Here is an 18,482-nt window from a genome sequence, read left to right on the forward strand (position 1 = left end):
ATTTAAGGAGTTATGGCCATTTTAAGGTATGCTATTTTTCCTCTTTAAAAAAGTGATCACAAATTATAGCTAAAAACCCCGAAATGTCAATATTTAAGAAGTTATGGCCATTTTAAGGTATGCTATTTTTCCTCTTTAAAAAAGTGATCACAAATTATAGCTAAAAATGCCGAAATGTCAATATTTCAGGAGTTATGGCCACTTTAAAGTATGTTATTTCTCCCCTTTAGAAAAGTGATCACAAATTATAGCTAAAAAAGCCCCGAAATGTAAATATTTAAGGAGTTATGGCCATTATTAGGTATGCTATTTTTCCTCTTTAAAAAAGTGATAAATTATAGCTAAAAACCCCTAAATGTCAATATTTAAGGAGTTATGGCCATTTTAAGGTATGCTATTTTTCCTCTTTAAAAAAGTGATCACAAATAATAGCTAAAAACCCCGAAATGTCAATTTTTAAAGAGTTATGGCCATTTTAAAGTATGTTATTTCTCCCCTTTAGAAAAGTGATCACAAATTATAGCTAAAAATCCCGAAATGTCAATATTTAAGGAGTTATGGCCATTTTAAAGTATGTCATTTCTCCCCTTTAGAAAAGTGATCACAAATTATAGCTAAAAACCCCGAAATGTCAATATTTAAGGAGTTATGGCCATTTTACTTCCTGTATACTTCTACCATGTAAGAGAACGTAAATAATGTCTACCACAAATCACCAAAAATTAAAAGAAAATCGCGAAGTTGTCATTCTTATTATTTTATCATTTAGTAAGGAAACGTAAATAATGTTTCCCAAAAATCACCAAAGATTAAAAGAAACTCGCGAAGTTGTCATTCTTGAATCATATGTGCCGAACATATGTTTGTTTTTATTTAATTGCAAAATGATATAACACATTATTTTTGAAAATTTAATTTTATTGTCTATTTCTTATAAAGTAAAATAATATTATCGAATTGTTTTAATTTTATTTATCTCAACATATTAAATACATTAACTGGACAATAATTTTAATCTTTTGGGGATTCGTGACAAAAAAAATATATAAAATATACTTAGTTCGTTTTGTTCTCAATCAAAACATTACACTGCAATTGATAACCACGACCACCAAGAACTAAATCTTCCATAAATCTTTAAAGAATATAGTCTTATTTAATCAAATTACTTTCATAAAGGAAAACAGTGACATTTTATTAAAATAAATTTATAGATTTCGTTGCATACCACATCCTTTAATGTCGGAAACTATTAAAATATGAATGTACTACGTAACAATCGCCTACATCACTGGTGTTCTCGTTGGGTTGCATCAGTCAGAAGAACACATACTAACCACCCGGCAGCAACAAAGGAAAACAAATTCATAGTTGAAGACTTACAACAAAGGCAATTGGTGCGTGTTAAAGGCGAAGATGTTGTACCTTTTCTGCAAGGACTTACCACAAATGACATAAGGCAACTTGAATCCTCGCACACGGGTTCTCTGTATACCATGTTCCTAAACAAGGCCGGGAGAGTGCTATACGATGCTATTGTGTATAAAGCGCCCAGCGATAGTTCCACAATATTGATTGAATGTGATCAAGACGTTTGCAATGAATTAATGCGCCATTTAAAATTGTACCGGGTAAGAAGGAAAATACAAATTGATAACATAGCAGAAGAGTTAAAGGTGTGGTGTGTATTCCAAGTTGGCGAAGGTCCAGCATGTGTGCTGCCTCAGATGCCTGTAGATAATATGGACATAATAGGCGACCCAAGATTACCTGAATTGGGATATCGTTTATTAGCAACATCAGATCGTACTTCTGAAGAGATCTCAAAACTATTGAAGAATCTATCAAACACTAAAATTGAACTTTCGAATGTGGCCAGTAACTATCGTCTTCACAGATATAGCCTTGGTGTGGCGGAAGGAGTGCAAGATATGCCGCCAGGAAAACAATTTCCATTGGAGGCCAATTGTGATATTTTAAATGGTGTTAGTTTCAACAAAGGCTGTTACATTGGCCAAGAGCTAACGGCAAGAGTTCATCATACGGGGGTAATACGTAAAAGGCATATGCCGGTAAATTTAAAGAATCCCCTAATGGAAAATTCTTCCTATGCAATGTGCAACGATGCTGGAGCAAAAGTGGGCAATGTACTTGGTAGCATAGAAACGAAAGCCCTGGCCTTAGTACGAATTGAAAAGGCATTAAAAACCAAAGAGTTGACCATAGACGGAAAGCCCTGTTCTGTAGAAATCCCTAAATGGTGGCCACCTTTATTGTTGAACAATGTTGTGGCGAGGGAGGAGGCTTGATTGCAGACTGTTGCCATGTTTGTAGACACAAACTCAAAAAATAAACAACAATTTATATTGGGCTTTAAAAAAATTTACAATATAAATAAATATTTTATTGGTAAAAAATCTTAAACTACATTTTTATCAGAAAATTTATTAAAAATTTATTGGATTTTAAGCTAGTTATCTATAAGACAGTGTCGATTTAAACCTACTACTTGGAATTATCTATATATAATTAAGTCAGATTCTCTCAATTGTTCTTAATCTCAACTTTTTGCTGTAGTTTTCTTTTTACTAGCCAATTTGTTAATCAGCTTGTTTATATTTTCTCTTGCAGTTATGGCTCTTTTCGGATCACAATCCAATGCTTTTTTATATGAATCAATTGCTTCGGATATTCTATTCCAACGATGGTATAAAACTGCTAAATTCGTATGGTATAAATAATTAAGCGGCTCTTTGATCACAACTTGTTTATATAGATTTTCTGCTTCTTCATAACGTCCAAGTTTTCCATAAATATTGGCACGTAAAAATGTAATGGAAGTATCATTGGGAATGTATTTCAAGGCATTGTCCGATACTCTTAAAGCCTGATCATATCTAGCTTGTGAATCGAGCATTGTTAGGATATTTGTCCAGGCCTGGCGTAACGTTGGCTTAATAGCCACAGCCAATTGCCAGTGACGTAAAGCCTCATTATTGTTTTTTCGATCTAAATATAGATTACCCATGTTATAATAACAGTTGGCATAATTTTTGCGATATTTTAGGGCGTTTTGATAACTTTGCAGGGCTATATCAAATTTCTTTTTTGCCGCCTGAACAATTCCCAAATTCATCCAGGCTGTGGCAAAACTTGGTGTAACCTCCAATGCAGCTTTCAGATATTTTTCTGCATTTGTTAGATCGCCTTGATCTCGATATAAATTGCCTAAGTTCATGAGAGCAGCGTCATAGTCTGGCGATAGTTCTACGGCTAAGTGATAGTGGCGGAAAGCTTTCGGATAATTTTGCATATCAGTTGCCAGGCGGGCAATATTGTAATGGACCTAGATTTTATTTACAAAATATTAGCAAACAATACGTATATATTATAATCATTTTTATATTACCTTTGCATTATTAGGGCACACATCTAAGGCTGATGAGAACAGTTTTTCCTCTGTTGACCATTCCCCTGAACGCTGTCTACAGCGCATAACAAAAATCCATATAAAAATAGCGAATGCGAATTTCCAAAATTTACGATACCTTTCATTATTACAAAGGCAGATAAATCCATACGCCACTAAATAACAAAATCCAATTGAGGGGACATATAGTACCCTTTCGGCTATAACAAATCCTACTTTAATTATGCCCGAAGCCGGTAAGAAGGGTATAATCATAAGTCCCAAGGCCACAAAGGGTTGGCAATTTCGTTGATAATTAATTACCACAATTGCTAGTAATGCATAAAAACATAGTACCCTAAATAAACGATTGTCATTGATTTTCTCTATCAATTCAATGCAACCAAAGGACCAGTCAAAGCATAGCTCTATTGGATTTATGAGTATTTTTATATTGTAAAAATATAAATAGTTTTGGGATAATAATCTTGTTTTCCAACTGCTGGCATGGGCCACCGGATTGTCGGCATTACGAAATTTGGGACTGGTGAAACCTGCTATCCATAGACGAAATGTGGCTATAACCAATGTACTAATACCCAAAAATATATTTCTCGTGCAAATTACTCGTTTAAGTTGCTGTCTCAAGGGCAAAGTGTGTAAACTTTCCATTACAAATGCAACAAATATACATGCCAAAGGTATGGTTATGGCTGATTCCTTAAATAGCACTCCTACAAAAGTCAACATAGGAATAAGCACCAAAGAACACAAATAACTTTGGTGCCATGCTATACATATGTGTAAACAGATAAGATATACCAAGCAAAACATTAATTCTGCTCTGGAAACGATACCAGCAACAGCTTCTGTGTGTATGGGATGGACAGCAAATAGAAGTGCCGCAACAAAGGCAATTTCTTCGCTTGATTTCAAGCTTAAAGATGGTTCTTTGAATTTGAATTTTTTTAAGAGCAGCAAAACTAAAATGCTATTGATGGTGTGCAACCCTAAGTTGATTGCCTTCATATGTTTGGGTTGCATTTGCCACTTTATCCATTCCCAATGGAATAGCAAGGAAGTTAGAGGCCGATATGACTTGTGTGAATCTTCACTGGTAATTGAGGCACCCCAAAAATCACTAGTAAATATAGCGGTATAATTGGTTGGTACTTGGGCAATGGCTTTGTTCTGTTTAATGGCGACAGTGTCATCGAACACAAAGCTTCCATTGAGAGTTGATCCATAAGATAAATAGCACAAGATGACCAATGCCACAATCTTTACAAGCATGGAGTCAATAATTGTGGAGGTTTTACAATGTGTAGACATTTTTCTGGTGGAAAATGAAGTAACGAATTAAGAAAATTTCTTAGAATGAAGGGGATTTAAACTTGCCTGTGATTTTTCCATTGAAAATAAAAAATGCTCCGGCCCACTCCTCTGAGGAATTGTTTGTTTTTGTTTGGAAAAGCCGGCTTGAAAGAAACGCATTTAAATTAGGTAGAACACTTGCTAACATCAGCTGTTTGGTTTGTTTTTATCATAGGGATAGTAAAACAAATAACTGGTATCAGTCCTTACTTTACATTTGCCTTTGAAATGCCGCCTTTAATCTTCAGCCCTAAATCCTCTGTTATTCAATCCACATTTGCACTTAGAGCCAAAGATCGAGAGTCGATCTATGAATCCCTATTGTCGAGTCTTTCATCGAAAATTGTACATCTCAATGGGATTATTATTTATAAAAACATAGTAAACATAGTAATTTAAAGTTATTGTTGTTGATCAACACAATGTCCGAAGAAATAGTATTTGACTGCCTTCATGCCGAAATCGTAAATTATTGTCTGTATGGTAATAAGGTAATAAATACTCCCCTTCACTTGCATTCCCTTGATTATCATTCGTTTGCTTTTTTTCTTAGGAAAACGATTTCTCCACCCTGGAATACATAGGATTCACAACTGGATATCGTCTCATTGAACGTATGACACGAGATGTTCCCCGTTTCAAAGATGAACTGGAAACGATTAAGTTTATTTGTACAGATTTCTGGACATCCATTTACAAGAAGCAAGTGGATAATTTACGAACCAATAACCAGGGAATGTATGTTGTCCAGGACAAAGCATTTCGGTTTTTGACACGCATTACACCAGGAGAAAAGCAATTGGAGCATGCACCAAAGGTATCAATTTATTGTGTCAATGTTGACTCAAATGAATGTATGTAACTTTTTTATTCCAGTTTGTTGCATTTACCTGTGGTTTAGTACGCGGAGCTTTGAGCAATCTGGGCATAAATAGCAGCGTTACAGCAGAAGTGCAATGTATACCAGCATGTAAATTTCACATAGAAGTTAGTAGGGCTTAATAGAAAATATATTTACCATTCCAAAAAAAAAAAAAATACAAAGTGAATAAAATCTATTTAGAAACATAGCTTATCAGTGGTTGGATGCTTTCATGCCATTACCAATAAAAATCGGAAACGTTCTACTACTAATAACAGCTGTTAGCCTTACTCTGCCTTGGGCTCTCGTTCTAAATAATCTAAATAAGGAGTAAAATCAGAATAAAAAACGTAAAAGAAAAGAGTTTTTCATAAAAATCTTTGATAAATATATTCAAGTTCAAACAAGATTAATGAAGAGGAATGCGAAAGTCAATATACTGGCACCAAGGGAAAGAAATGCCACCGGTTGTGTTCATTGGAGAAGAAGACCAAATCCATGCAATTGCATTACACTCATTCGTAAACACGACGATTATGTTTTCTGTTTATTTTTATTGCGTATTGTCTTTCATTGTTATTTTCATCGTTTGGAACGATTTTAATTTTGTCTGCAACTTTTGACGACAACAACAAAACTCCTCTATTTGATAAGAATTTTCAATTCTGATGAATCAATACTAACATTTTATTAATTAACTGTTAGGCTGCTATAAATGAGCCACATTTCTTGAAAGGATAAGAAAATCACCAAACATGGCTCGCAATATATTAAAAAGCAGCCTGTTAAGTGCCATTCTAAACATGGCTTTTCAGGTATGTTTTGGATGAGTGCTATCAGCCATTAATAAATAAATTTCATTTAAATTAGATTTTCTGCCGAATTCTAACATTTGCTGTTAACATTTTTATGATACGCACCATAGGCCGTGATGTCTTGGGTATAATTAATGTTCGCCTGCTATTGCTTGAAAGCACGGTAATATTTTTATCCAGAGAAGCAATAAACCGGGCGGCGTTAAGTGTTAGCTCCACCAAACAGTTGCAGAAGTGTTCTTGGGCCCAATTAATAAACCAGCAATGGCTTACGTACGTATGTTGTATCTACTCTTCTATGCTGTAGCTCTGAATGTAATTTATCTATTTGTAGGCTCCCAATTTGTCTTTGCATTTCATTGGTATGTGTACAACTGTGGTTGCATGTAATGTTACCTGTTGAAGACATTGCATACCGCCAGCAATATCACTCTGCCTGCTATGTCGTGGCATTGTCATGTTTGTTGGAATTTTGTGCGGAAGCACCATGTTTTGTTAGCCAAGTATTTTGTTTTGTAAAACTGAAAGTTGTAATAAGTACCCTGCAAATTTTGGTACGCTCAAGTGTTTTCCTTTTTTTGGTTTTGGGTTTGAATGAATCAAAAGCCATTAAATATTTTGCATATGCACAATTGGCCAGTACCGCAACAATTTTTGTTGGATACTATGGCTTTTATTATTACTATATACGATGCTTAAAGAAATTTAAACAAGAACACAAAAGTAATGAAGAACTTACGAAATGGGATGCAAATATGTATGGAAATATGGACGATTTTCCATTTCAGAGTGTGTTAGACTTTCTGCCCGGTGTAATGCTAAAGAAAAAAGTGAGTATATTTTAAAGATTTTGCGATTGTAAAATATTTAATTAGCTTTTCGATTTTCAGGAAGAGATATTAAACAAAGAATTGGTTAAGTTTACAATGAGTTTTGCCAAACAGACATTTGTTAAACAAATCCTCACTGAAGGCGAAAAATATGTCATGTCATTAACTCCGGGTCTTAGCTTTAGTGAACAGGCCACTTACGACATTGTCAACAATTTGGGTAGTTTAGCAGCCAGATTTATATTTCGACCAATTGAAGACAGCAGTTATTTTTATTTTACACAGACAATAGCAAGGGATGTCCAACTAAAGGACCAGGACAAGGTTAGTAAGGATGGGATTTTATGGGAAAGAACATTTCATCAATTTTTCTTTTCTATTTTGTAGAAAAAAATTTCTGAAGCTGCTCGACTGTTGGAAAACCTTTTGTTGGCCATAACATCTATTGGCTTATTGGCTACCATGTTTGGACAAAATTATTCACACTCCGTGTTATATTTGTATGGTGGACCCAATTTTGTTGCTGATAATTTGCCTGAAAAATTGTTACGTTGCCATTGTATAGCCATTTACTTCCTAGCCATAAATGGTATTACCGAGGGTTATATGTTTGCCACGAATACTAGCAAGCAAATTGACAAATATAACTATATAATGGGTATTTTTTCCATCATATTTATTGTGATGTCTTTTGTGTTGACAAGAATCTTTGGTCCAGTTGGGTTTATAATTGCCAATTGTGTAAATATGCTATGCCGAATATGTAGCAGGTAATGTTGTAGTTTTGTACTTATTTCTTAGTTAATTTTCATAATTTGAAATTCTCTTGCAGTTGTAAATATATTTGGCAACAATACCGGCCATTGGATTATAGACCCTTAAAAGGATTAATACCGGGGAAAATATTTTCCATTGGTCTTATAATAACTTATATTGTTTGTTATTATACCAAGGTAATCAATATCTGGCAAATTGTGTTCTCCCGATTTTAACGATTCTGTTAATTTTTTTTCAGAATAATACATCATTTAAATTGCATTTGGGGACAGGTGTTATTAGTGCAATATTTGTTCTATTGTTGTGGATTTTTGAAAACCAAAATTTGGCCAAACAAGTTTGGTTGTACAAAAGAAAAGTAAAAACAAAATAAAAATTTACATTTTTTATAACGAAATTAAAGTATTTGATTTTTTGCATATTTGCATAAGTATAAGTCTTAAGACACCAAAGCAACACAAACCAATTAATAGAGAGAGACAATTATCATTTAAATGCCAACCATATTTATAAGCAATTGGCCAAATGCCATCTGCAGCATGCACATGGCACGTTAATGGCCACGGCCAAGATCAGAGAATATTTGTGCGTTATAAGGAAAGAAAAAAAAAACAGAAACTACACATGTCTACAAAAGCGCCGCATGAAAAATATTAAAATGCACTAAACGATATTTTGGGATCCAGAAAAACAGTAATGAAAGGTCAAAGTTGGGCGGAGTCGACTATATGATACCCTACACCACTATGCATATTTAGTATTTATTTGAAGTAGATCATACCACCTATCAACATTTGGCTTTAGAGCGGTTATACTTTGATTTCAGAGGGAACTAAAATATGGGAAACATATCCAATTCTGAATCGATTTTCACTAAATTTGCGGAGACATTTTAATCCTTTAGACCAAATAACATTGCTATAGAGTGCATGATATCACTTCGAGAAGGATTGTATTAAAAAATATATATCAGAACCGAGTTCCACCAAATGGAAACGTACGTCCCGAAATTCACTTCTTTTGGGCCCATTATTTGCGCAATAAACTCGAAATCGAAGATATATATGGGAGTTTGAAGATATATATGGGAGCTATATTCAAATCTGAATCGATCTCGATACAATTTGGCAGAGGTATTTTTGGGCTGTATCTGACATCTGATACCAAACCTCATTCCTTTTTGGGTGCATATTGCGAATGTGATGAAACATATATATGGGAGCTATAGTTATATCTGAACCGATTTTCACCAAATTTGATGTACATGCTTCCAGACTGAATTCGGTCGGATGTGCCAACATTCAGGTCATTTGAACTGATATTGGACCGAAAGCGGTTGAAGATTTATATGGGAGTTATATCCAAATCTGATCCGATTATCACCAATTTCCTTAGGGTTCGTTCTTGGGCCAAACAATCGGATCATCTCAATCGAATAATAAATGCGACCTACATTTTGTTAACAAGAATACATGGACAGACGACTCAGAAAGTGATTCTACGAAGATCGTCGAAAGTAACTATGGGTCTACCTCGCTTCTTCATGTTACAAACAAATGCACAAAGACGTAATACCCTTTGCCACTATGTGGTATAACAACGTCTGTGCAGTTTCGATCTCGCACCTCAATATATCAAGATTTTTAGCTGTTCAGTTCTTTGAAATCCGGAGCTATTTCATCTGTCCTAAGTAGGTATCAACCATTTTATTTATATTACAAATTTGTAAATCAGTGTACCAATCACGTATGCTTTCCCCGAAAAGTTCAATTAAATTGATATTTCTTTATGAATGCCATGGCATCAGCCAACGAGGAAAGCTGTCTCAGGGAAGTGTATTATTTAACTAAAAATGAAACCAAAAATTGGCGTTCTCTATTGAAATATGGTGAAAATCTGGATACGGAAATACGTAGAAAATTACTATGGATATGGCCAAACGAGAAATGTTTATGGCAGCTGGGCAAAATATTACGGCAATTTGGCATTGGCTGTTTGTTAAGCATAGGTTGTGGCAATGGATTATTTGAATGGATACTACGAGAAAGTCTAAGTAAGTAGATGCCAAAACAGTTATTCTTTTTCATTTGTTAATTTCTTCAATATGTTTTTCTTTAAAGATATTGAAACCTATGGCGTAGAGGTAGATCGACAATGGTGGTGCAGCAATTATGCCATAAAATCATTTATAGAATTAAATTACATAGATAGCATGGATGTGACGAAAGATGATTATCTTAGAACCTGCTGTCTACGAGATAGTTGGAATTTTGCCCTGTTATTTTGTTATTTTAATAATCGTCCAGCATTTTTACAATATCTTAATCTATACAAAGGGAAATGGCTATGCATAATTGGTCCGTTGGAAAAAAGAAATGTTTATACGGATCCCTTGCCATTGGAACCAAATTTTCCACAAGGCAGCGAAAAGCTAACGTGGAAACTTAAAGCTTCGTTAAAAATGGGCGAAAATGACATTATGGCTTTATATGAAAAACAAATGGATTAATGGTTTTTTTTTATAAATTAAGTCTAGTTAAGTTAATAAAAAATACTTAGCTTCATAAATCGTATGTGAAGGAATCCATTGCACAATTACAGAAAGTAGAACAAAGCTAGCCTCTAAATACAATTTTTTCTTTTGGTGCCCTTATTCTGTTAAAACATATACACATTTTGTGTATGTGTTTGTATTTTCTTGAATAAAAAATACAATAATTTGAAATTTTTCAAATTCGGTTGAAAAATAAAATGTATATTTTCGAATTTTGGGATAAAACTGCATTGTCCTACTATTTTGGATTCAATCTTGTGGAATAACCCCAAAATTCGGTTTTTGTTTCGCGGCTTTCCCCAGAAAAATATTAAAAATAAACAAAGCCAACTGTTGCATATTTAAATGTCTATTTGACAGTATAAGACTCCAGCACAGAGTTGTAATTCCAATTTTTTTGAAGTTGAGCAATCTTTGTTTTTGAGCCAAGGTTGCTTTTAGTAAGTTTGGAGAAATAAATTCTGACACAGAAGATTATCTGACATTTACACATAACATAAAATCTCATTTCATTGCTCGATAAATGTTTCTGTATTTGAATTCAGATTTATTTATATATATTTCTTAAATATATGCTTCTTTACATTGAAGACGTTTCATAGATGTGCTTAAAACTCTTACGCCAATGCACGGCAGCAGCATTTCCATTTGTGTTTCCATTAAAACATTCTTCTTGATCCCTAGGTCTTATCACTTCAGGCTGTTCTTCCAACTGAGAATTATAATTATTATTATTGTTATTTTCTTGTTCATTGTCTTCGTCATCGTCGCCAGTTATACCCAAAATTTTACGATACAAATCGACATTGTAATGATGATTATATTTCTTATGTTTATATTCGTAATCCAATGCCGAGTTAGATACCTTGGGTTTTTTTATTGCCTCGGCATCATTTAATTGAAATATAATTTTCTTACTAACATTACCCACAGATCGTATAACCGAGGGTGTATGAAGAACAATGGGCTGGTGAATGTTCTCCGATTCTTTAGTGGACATTGTCGACTCTTTACATTTCAAATCAGGGTCTTGTGTTTTACATTGCACATCGCCTACATCTGGCAGTTTTTGTTGAGTTTGAAATCTAGATTCCCATTTTTCATTTTTATTATTTTCACGTGTTGTATCGTTTTGGCAAATTTCAAAAGACCTTTCACTTGCCTGTTGAATATCATCAGTCTGTTTGGTTGCGGGTAGGGCAGTAATAACATGAATTTGATTCAATGTTTGTCGGTCATCCAGGGAATGTGTAGATGGCCTTTGTAATAATTTATTTTCAATAATGACAAAATTATTTGATGATTCCACATTTTTAGATGTATTATCACCAATATCATTAGGTTCAACAACAACATGCTGTTGCACATCATCTTCTCTTTCAGTCTTATTTGTAATGGTTTCAGTTAGCTGATTGCTTATGTTTGCAGTAGGCTTTAATATCTGGACAATATTCCCATAACTTTCATCGGGATGTATGGTTTTTATATGTCTTGCCATATTATCCTTACGCAAAATATTTAAATCACACAATGTACAATAATAGCGTACAGCATCTTCTATAAATTTATGAAAATTACTGTATCGAAAATGCCAACGAAATGTCAATGACCTACCTTCATGTATTTTACGATGCCTAGACAAAGCACCGGGTTCTGAGAACATTTTTTCACACCCCCAACATTTGTAGTTTGGTGTTGTTTGATAATGGCGTTTCAGATGTAAATTTAAAATGGAATTACGTTGAAAATGTTTACCGCACAAATTACATTCGAATCTTTTCTCTAAAGAAAATATATTAAACAGATTAACTGTGTCCCCCTTTTTATTACACATATAGTTGGATACTTACTTTCATGAGATAGTTCATGCAGCTGTAGTGTGGATTTTGAAGAATATTTTTTATTGCATTTGCCACAGGCATAGGGCAAATTGTGCATATGATCACGGGCTATATGCTCTTCCAATGAAGTCCTTTTTGAGAACTTTTTATCACATTGTGGGCAAGGTTTTGGCTCAGCTTTATGCAGACCTTCGTGTTTCTTTAAAGCCAATGGATTTGAAAATATTTTATCACATTTGGAACATTTGTTAATGGGAGATGCATGTGATTCTCTGTGATATTTCAAATGTGATTGTCGGGAAAAGGTCTAAAAATATACAAATAAAGCTTTGGAGTCCTTGGTCATTAATTGCTTTTCCCAAAATTTTATACCTTTGGACAAGAATCACATCGAAAAAGTTGTTCATGTAATTGATTACATTCTAAATGATAATATTTTTGGGTACGGCTCCTAAATCGTTTATGGCAGGCCGTACAGTAATAGCTGTGGACGCCATCTACTGTTTCCTCAACAATATGAGTTTGTTTCGAGACTTTGCTTGATGATTTGGTCTTCTTTTCCGTTGAACACAATCGGCGGCATTTCTTCCCCTTGTTGCCAGTACATTCACATTCGCATTGAGCACATTCCTCTTCATTCATTTTGTTGGAATTTTTATGTATTTATTATTAAAGATTTTTATGAAAAACATTTTAAAATGCAAAAAATAAATATTTATTTTCGCTGTTTTCGCAATCAAGTTGACACATCTTTGCAGTTTTTTTCTGATTGGTCGCTTTATTTAGAACGAGAATCCAAAGCAAACCAAAGCTAACAGCTGTTATTAGTGTTCTATAATTCATAGTTCTGAAAATATTGGGGCCAACCAAGTTGAAGGAGAAACAGAAATGGATCCGAGTTCAAATTAAAAAGGTGGTTACTTCATTGATTAAAAGATCAATGGAATTTGGGCTAATTGGCATGGCTATGGGCAATATTGGTATGGGATAAATTACAAGAAAATCGAACACTTATATCCAATTTTATGCGAATTCATAAATTCCATATTCATCTCAGGTTTCTGATACAGAGAAATATTTTGTTGAAAAGAATCGCTAACTTATATATATCATCTTCACAACAGATCTTGTGTTAGCAAAAATGTATGTTTGTGGGAAATTTGAAGAAAGCGTTCTGTTTTTTAAAATCTGGAACCCTATGTGGGCCAGGTACCAGAAGAAATCGTCCGATCTCCACTACCTTTATAAGAGATCTTGTGTTGATAAAAATATTGAGATGTACCAAGTCTGAATTGAATTGGATGTTAACTTTTATGAACTTCATGGATATTCAAAAATTTGACCCTTTGTGGGGGAGGTACCAGAAGGAGTGGACCGATATATCACATCTTCAAAGCAGATATTATGTTAGTACAAATAATGGGATGTGCGAAATATGAAAAGAACCGGATGCTTATTTCGGATTTTCTGCTCATTTTGGTTATTAAAAACCTCGATCCTTTGTGGGGGATGTACCAGAAGAAATGCTCCAATCTCTACCATCTTTATAACAGATCTTCTGTTTATGGAAATGTTCATTTCGCGTTTTATGAGCTTCGTGGATATTCAAAATTTTGAGCCTTTGTGAGGGAGGAACCAAAATGAGTGGACCTATATATTCAAACTTCATCTTTGGGTTAATAAAAATATTGTGATGTGTGTAATTTGAAGATAATCGGACTTTTACATCATATTTTATAAGTGTTATAATTATTTAAAATTTTCACCCTTTGGGGGGAGGTATTTGATGGAAATGTTAGGACTTGTAAAGATGAAGCAAAATCGGATTATCCTTTCTCTCTGTGCGGTCAAATATTTTTTTTGAAAATTTCGATCTTTTGTGTGGGAGGTACCAGAGGATCGATATCGATATTTTCCATCTGCGAACTCCATATATCATCTCGTGTCTTAATTGAATTTGGAATAAAATAAAAAATGAATCACATGAGGAAGTCGTTATTATGATAAATCCGTGAAATTGAAATCACAACTTTTACAGACATAATTCGAACCCCGTAAACATTTACAAACTATTCGTGTTTCATATCACAAAATTCCATACTTTATCACTTTTGACAGCATTTTTCAGCATCCACTTTTGACAGAATTGGGATAACTATCAGTAAATAGATTTTTTATTGTGCCAACTTTTATTATCACTTTCACATTTTTTGTTCAAATTTGAGTCATTTTTGTACATAATGCGTTATCGAACATACCTAATGTTCCCATACCAACTGTTACATCTCTGTTGTTTAAGCTCATTCATTCAATTGAAGCTTTTGATAAGAACATGATATGATTTGAACTCTGCTGTTCGATCGTGTAAACAAGCTACACGTTCCGAATTAATTAATTCAGAAATATTTCAATAAGAACACCAGAACAAGACAACGTCGTCAACATGACAGCCAAAGTATTCTTGGGACAAGTGATCTATACAAAATCTCTAAATGAATTTGTTATCTACACAAATGGCTTTGTAGCCGTTCAAAATGGAAAGGTAATAATCATTCAATGCGAGCGATATCGTATCGTAAGATCAATAATCAAAAACTGTAAATATTTATGATTGTGTGTATGTGTTATTATAGATTGTTGGCGAAGGCGATGATTATGTTGCATGGAAAAATTGTGCTGGTAAAGATTTTCCTCAAGATGCTGAAATCACACAAATGACCAAGGAACAATTTCTTATGCCCGGTCTTGTTGACTGTCACATTCATGCTCCACAAGTTGCACAAATCGGTTTGGGCTTAGATATGCCATTGCTTGAATGGTTAAACACCTATACATTCCCATTGGAAGCTAAATTTACCGATCAGGAATTTGCCAGTAAAGTTTATACAAAAGTTGTGGTGAGTATTTCGTTTGTTGATGGGATCCGTATTAAGAGGAATATCGTTTCTAGGTGAAAGTTAAAAAAATATATTTGGATTTAGAGTAGAAAGTGACATGTAATGGCACTTTTGGTCACATCCTTCGAAATTTTAAATTTAGCATACAAGTACCTCATTTATTACATTGCAAAAATGACTTATTCTTTCAGGAAGCTACCATTAAAAACGGTACTACATTGGCATCATATTTTGGCACCAATAACAAGGATAGCACTTTAATACTAGCCAAAGAAGCCTTAAGACAAGGTCAACGTGCTTTGGTGGGTAAAGTTTGTTCCAATTGCAATAGTCCCGACTTTTATGTGTGAGTATTGGAAATTTACAGACTTCACGTCAATCCCAATTCAGATTCACAAGTTTAACCCAAATAGACTCTGATACACTGCTTTAAAATTTAGTCATGCAAAATAACAAAAACGTCAAAACTTGTCAGTTGAATGCGGACTGGGCCTTGTTCCAAGTTACCAATTAAATTGCAATTTAATTATATTTTCACAGAGAGAAAACCGAGGAATCATTAAGCGCTACAAAAGAATTTGTAGATGAGATGTCGAAACTTTCCACAGAATTGGTTAAACCAATTATTACACCACGATTTGCTCTGAGTTGTACCAAAGAATTGTTGAGTGGTTTGGGTGCCATTGCCAAGCAACATAATCTCCATGTACAGGTGAGGATAATAATAATTTAATAAATTTGCCTTACATTACAAAATATATCTTTATAGAGCCATATAAGCGAGAGTGTGGCAGAGATTGATTTTGTTAAGCAGTTATTCTCAACATCTTATGCCAAGGCCTACGACAATGCAGGACTTTTGACAAATAAGGTAAGGTAAAACTTGAAATTATAACAAGTCATATATTATGCAAATTTTTATTTAATTTAGACTGTTATGGCCCATGCCGTCCATCTGGAAGATGAAGAGATTGCCTTGTTCAAAGAACGTGGCACTTCTGTGGCCCATTGTCCGGCCTCAAATACAATGCTTAGCTCTGGATTTTGTGATGTTTTACGCTTGATAGAAAATGGTGTAAAAGTTGGTTTGGGAACAGGTAATTTTTTGCGTTTTTTTTACAGACACATTATTGGATATTTGTGTTATTTTTTAGATGTCTCTGGTGGTAACTCCATTTCAATCCAAGATGCCATCTTGCGAGCTCTTGATGTTTCCCATCACATTGAGTTTGTTAAAAAACAACATATTTTCGGTACTGGAAAATTACAAAATGCTGAGAAGGCAGACTATAAACCACTTGATTACAAACAAGCCATCTATTTGGCAACATTGGGTGGTGCCGAGGCCTTGGCTATGGATAATGTATGTGGCAATTTTGTGGTGGGCAAAGAATTTGATGCATTGCTAATCGATACCGGGGTGTATCCTTTGCACAATTTCGGCTTCTACAACATGGAAGATTATGGAAAAAAATCAGCCGAAGTAAAGTTATTAGAAATGGTACAGAAATTCATATATACTGGCGATGATCGTAATATCTCCAAGGTGTATGTTGCTGGAAAGCAAGTTAAATAGATTTCAGGAAAAATATTTATTTTTTATATTTTTTTAAACATTCCATAATTAAAACAGGAGAGCAAATAAAGAGATTAAATTAAATACTTTTGACAATTAAAAAAGGTAGACTTCATAGTTTTCGTCTGACTTGTAGTGGAACAAAGGCATAAGTAATCTGCGCAAAGATACATTCATATGGGCGATTAAGATTCTTCGATCTCCCTGTTATGTTTGTTTTATAATCGGCGAATGCTACAGCAAACGGAACTAAGTTCAATGTTCATATTTTAAGAACATCTTAAGGCTTTTTTAAAGCTGTGTGCGTTTGGAACTACCAAACAAATTCTTAACAGAAAGCGAATAGCAGGTAAATGATAGACTATATTTTTTACATGTTCCAAAACTCTCTAAACCATGACCATCTTCATCATGTTCAGGTGCCAAATGAAGGCACCAAAATCGAAAAGATTTCGATGGGAATTAAATTAAAAATGTAAATTTCATATTGATTCAATTTCGGTGGAAACGACTAAATATCTAATGTTAGAGTTCAATCCCAAGGTGGAGTGATATCTCCGGAACAGATCTAAGTGGTATTCATGCAGCCACAGATGTCACCATCAACTATCACAGTATGAATGACATTCTCGGAGTCCATCCCCCATCTAGGGTAGTTTAGGCGCAATTACGTTCGGGATGGTGCAGTCGTCTCATTTCGTATTGGGCACGAATTGACAAAAACACTGCAACTCCTAAATTGCCCTACCAAACTTAAACCGCTCACTCTAAAAGATCTTTGATTACAGACCGCGAAAGTAGCCGAAATGTTGAACCTGAATTTAGAACCGGATTAGCTTACTAGCAGAAAATTTCATTCACATCAGATCTCTTGTTGAGAGAAATATGGAGATATACCAGGTTTGAACGGAATCGCTGACTGCTTTCGCAAGTTATGAGAGATTTAAGTATTTAAAATTGTGATCGTTTGGGGGAGGTACCACAAAAGGGTAGGTCGATATCTTTCATCTTCATACCAAATCTTGTGCTAGTAGAACTATTGAGATGTCTGAAGTTTGCAAAGAATCGGATGATTATTTAGCATTTTATGAGAGATATAATTATTCAAAATTTTGACCCTTTGTGGGGGAGGTACCAGAAGGTGTGGTCCGATCTCTACCATCTTTATAACAGATATTGTGTTGATGGAAATATTGAGGTAAACTAAGTCTGAATTGAATAGGATATTAATTTCGCGTTTTATGAGCTTCATGGATATACAGAATTTTGATCCTCTGTGGGATAGGTACCAGAAAGAGCAGACCGATATATCCCATCTTCACAGCAGGTCTTGTATTACTAGAAATATTGGTATGTGTGAAATATGAAGAGAACGGTATGTTTATTTCGGATTTAATAAGAGTTTTGGTTATTCAAAACTTTGACCCTTTGTGGGGGAGGTACCAGAAGGAATGGTCTGATCTCTACCATATTTAGAACAGATCTTGTGTTGTTGGAAATATTGAGATGTACCAAGTTTCAATTCAATTGGATGTTAATTTCGCGTT

General features: G+C 34.3%; 7 protein-coding genes across 9 annotated transcripts; 5 read left to right on the forward strand and 2 right to left on the reverse strand.

The window, feature by feature from the left end:
- The first annotated feature begins 927 nt into the window (after nucleotides 1-927).
- On the forward strand, nucleotides 928-2,429 carry LOC101888081 (putative transferase CAF17 homolog, mitochondrial). Its single transcript, XM_005185809.4, has one exon. It carries the CDS (start codon nucleotides 1,260-1,262, stop codon nucleotides 2,307-2,309), a length of 1,050 nt encoding a protein of 349 aa, XP_005185866.2. The 5' UTR covers nucleotides 928-1,259; the 3' UTR covers nucleotides 2,310-2,429.
- Nucleotides 2,430-2,464: 35 nt separating this feature from the next.
- LOC101889134 (protein O-mannosyl-transferase TMTC4) lies at nucleotides 2,465-4,967 on the reverse strand. 2 transcript variants are annotated; one of them, XM_059131095.1, is made up of 3 exons: nucleotides 3,549-4,967; nucleotides 3,410-3,485; nucleotides 2,465-3,346 (listed from the first exon to the last, which is right to left on the reverse strand). In XM_059131095.1, exons 1-3 carry the CDS (start codon nucleotides 4,739-4,741, stop codon nucleotides 2,561-2,563), a joined length of 2,055 nt encoding a protein of 684 aa, XP_058987078.1. In that variant the 5' UTR covers nucleotides 4,742-4,967; the 3' UTR covers nucleotides 2,465-2,560. The 2 variants fall into 2 exon arrangements, with proteins under 2 accessions (XP_058987078.1, XP_058987053.1); XM_059131070.1 differs by having other exon boundaries at nucleotides 3,410-4,967.
- A 180-nt stretch (nucleotides 4,968-5,147) lies between these two features.
- LOC131806643 (trafficking protein particle complex subunit 6b-like) lies at nucleotides 5,148-5,853 on the forward strand. The gene is made up of 3 exons (XM_059131176.1): nucleotides 5,148-5,274; nucleotides 5,337-5,600; nucleotides 5,660-5,853. Exons 1-3 carry the CDS (start codon nucleotides 5,206-5,208, stop codon nucleotides 5,783-5,785), a joined length of 459 nt encoding a protein of 152 aa, XP_058987159.1. The 5' UTR covers nucleotides 5,148-5,205; the 3' UTR covers nucleotides 5,786-5,853.
- Nucleotides 5,854-6,059: 206 nt separating this feature from the next.
- Nucleotides 6,060-8,469, forward strand: LOC131806668 (protein RFT1 homolog). The gene is made up of 7 exons (XM_059131228.1): nucleotides 6,060-6,460; nucleotides 6,516-6,733; nucleotides 6,795-7,290; nucleotides 7,351-7,614; nucleotides 7,678-8,060; nucleotides 8,123-8,243; nucleotides 8,306-8,469. The coding sequence occupies exons 1-7, from the start codon at nucleotides 6,401-6,403 to the stop codon at nucleotides 8,438-8,440; spliced, it is 1,677 nt and encodes a 558-aa protein (XP_058987211.1). The 5' UTR covers nucleotides 6,060-6,400; the 3' UTR covers nucleotides 8,441-8,469.
- Nucleotides 8,470-9,790: 1,321 nt separating this feature from the next.
- On the forward strand, nucleotides 9,791-10,706 carry LOC101889487 (uncharacterized). The gene is made up of 2 exons (XM_005185817.4): nucleotides 9,791-10,120; nucleotides 10,188-10,706. The coding sequence occupies exons 1-2, from the start codon at nucleotides 9,856-9,858 to the stop codon at nucleotides 10,574-10,576; spliced, it is 654 nt and encodes a 217-aa protein (XP_005185874.3). The 5' UTR covers nucleotides 9,791-9,855; the 3' UTR covers nucleotides 10,577-10,706.
- A 406-nt stretch (nucleotides 10,707-11,112) lies between these two features.
- On the reverse strand, nucleotides 11,113-13,251 carry LOC101888434 (zinc finger protein 805). 2 transcript variants are annotated; one of them, XM_020037595.2, is made up of 4 exons: nucleotides 12,835-13,251; nucleotides 12,472-12,769; nucleotides 12,236-12,403; nucleotides 11,113-12,175 (listed from the first exon to the last, which is right to left on the reverse strand). In XM_020037595.2, exons 1-4 carry the CDS (start codon nucleotides 13,102-13,104, stop codon nucleotides 11,202-11,204), a joined length of 1,710 nt encoding a protein of 569 aa, XP_019893154.2. In that variant the 5' UTR covers nucleotides 13,105-13,251; the 3' UTR covers nucleotides 11,113-11,201. The 2 variants fall into 2 exon arrangements, with proteins under 2 accessions (XP_019893154.2, XP_005185868.2); XM_005185811.4 differs by having other exon boundaries at nucleotides 11,114-12,178; nucleotides 12,835-13,250.
- Nucleotides 13,252-14,824: 1,573 nt separating this feature from the next.
- LOC131801099 (guanine deaminase-like) lies at nucleotides 14,825-17,003 on the forward strand. The gene is made up of 7 exons (XM_059119196.1): nucleotides 14,825-15,004; nucleotides 15,096-15,359; nucleotides 15,551-15,705; nucleotides 15,900-16,071; nucleotides 16,129-16,230; nucleotides 16,291-16,456; nucleotides 16,514-17,003. The coding sequence occupies exons 1-7, from the start codon at nucleotides 14,906-14,908 to the stop codon at nucleotides 16,933-16,935; spliced, it is 1,380 nt and encodes a 459-aa protein (XP_058975179.1). The 5' UTR covers nucleotides 14,825-14,905; the 3' UTR covers nucleotides 16,936-17,003.
- The last annotated feature ends 1,479 nt before the right edge of the window (nucleotides 17,004-18,482 follow it).

The sequence above is a fragment of the Musca domestica genome, unplaced genomic scaffold (genome assembly GCF_030504385.1).
Source record: "Musca domestica strain aabys unplaced genomic scaffold, Musca_domestica.polishedcontigs.V.1.1 1, whole genome shotgun sequence".
In the NCBI taxonomy this organism is placed as follows: domain Eukaryota; kingdom Metazoa; phylum Arthropoda; class Insecta; order Diptera; family Muscidae; genus Musca; species Musca domestica.

Excerpts from the sequence above, each read along its gene's own strand:
- LOC101888081 (XM_005185809.4), top strand. The coding sequence starts at position 1,260 with ATGAATGTACTACGTAACAATCGCCTACATCACTGGTGTTCTCGTTGG.
- LOC101889134 (XM_059131070.1), bottom strand. The coding sequence starts at position 4,741 with ATGTCTACACATTGTAAAACCTCCACAATTATTGACTCCATGCTTGTA. Across the intron at positions 3,347-3,409 it reads TGTGCCCTAATAATGCAAAG|GTCCATTACAATATTGCCCG; the intron begins GTAATATAAAAA and ends AATAAAATCTAG.
- LOC131806643 (XM_059131176.1), top strand. The coding sequence starts at position 5,206 with ATGTCCGAAGAAATAGTATTTGACTGCCTTCATGCCGAAATCGTAAAT. Across the intron at positions 5,275-5,336 it reads ATTGTCTGTATGGTAATAAG|GAAAACGATTTCTCCACCCT; the intron begins GTAATAAATACT and ends TTTTTTTCTTAG. Across the intron at positions 5,601-5,659 it reads AATTGGAGCATGCACCAAAG|TTTGTTGCATTTACCTGTGG; the intron begins GTATCAATTTAT and ends TTTTTATTCCAG.
- LOC131806668 (XM_059131228.1), top strand. The coding sequence starts at position 6,401 with ATGGCTCGCAATATATTAAAAAGCAGCCTGTTAAGTGCCATTCTAAAC. Across the intron at positions 7,291-7,350 it reads GTGTAATGCTAAAGAAAAAA|GAAGAGATATTAAACAAAGA; the intron begins GTGAGTATATTT and ends TTCGATTTTCAG. Across the intron at positions 8,244-8,305 it reads TTGTTTGTTATTATACCAAG|AATAATACATCATTTAAATT; the intron begins GTAATCAATATC and ends ATTTTTTTTCAG.
- LOC101889487 (XM_005185817.4), top strand. The coding sequence starts at position 9,856 with ATGAATGCCATGGCATCAGCCAACGAGGAAAGCTGTCTCAGGGAAGTG. Across the intron at positions 10,121-10,187 it reads GATACTACGAGAAAGTCTAA|ATATTGAAACCTATGGCGTA; the intron begins GTAAGTAGATGC and ends TTTTCTTTAAAG.
- LOC101888434 (XM_005185811.4), bottom strand. The coding sequence starts at position 13,104 with ATGAATGAAGAGGAATGTGCTCAATGCGAATGTGAATGTACTGGCAAC. Across the intron at positions 12,770-12,834 it reads GATGTGATTCTTGTCCAAAG|ACCTTTTCCCGACAATCACA; the intron begins GTATAAAATTTT and ends GTATATTTTTAG. Across the intron at positions 12,179-12,235 it reads GCATCGTAAAATACATGAAG|AAGATGCTGTACGCTATTAT; the intron begins GTAGGTCATTGA and ends ATAAATTTATAG.
- LOC131801099 (XM_059119196.1), top strand. The coding sequence starts at position 14,906 with ATGACAGCCAAAGTATTCTTGGGACAAGTGATCTATACAAAATCTCTA. Across the intron at positions 15,706-15,899 it reads AATAGTCCCGACTTTTATGT|AGAGAAAACCGAGGAATCAT; the intron begins GTGAGTATTGGA and ends ATATTTTCACAG. Across the intron at positions 16,457-16,513 it reads AAAAGTTGGTTTGGGAACAG|ATGTCTCTGGTGGTAACTCC; the intron begins GTAATTTTTTGC and ends GTTATTTTTTAG.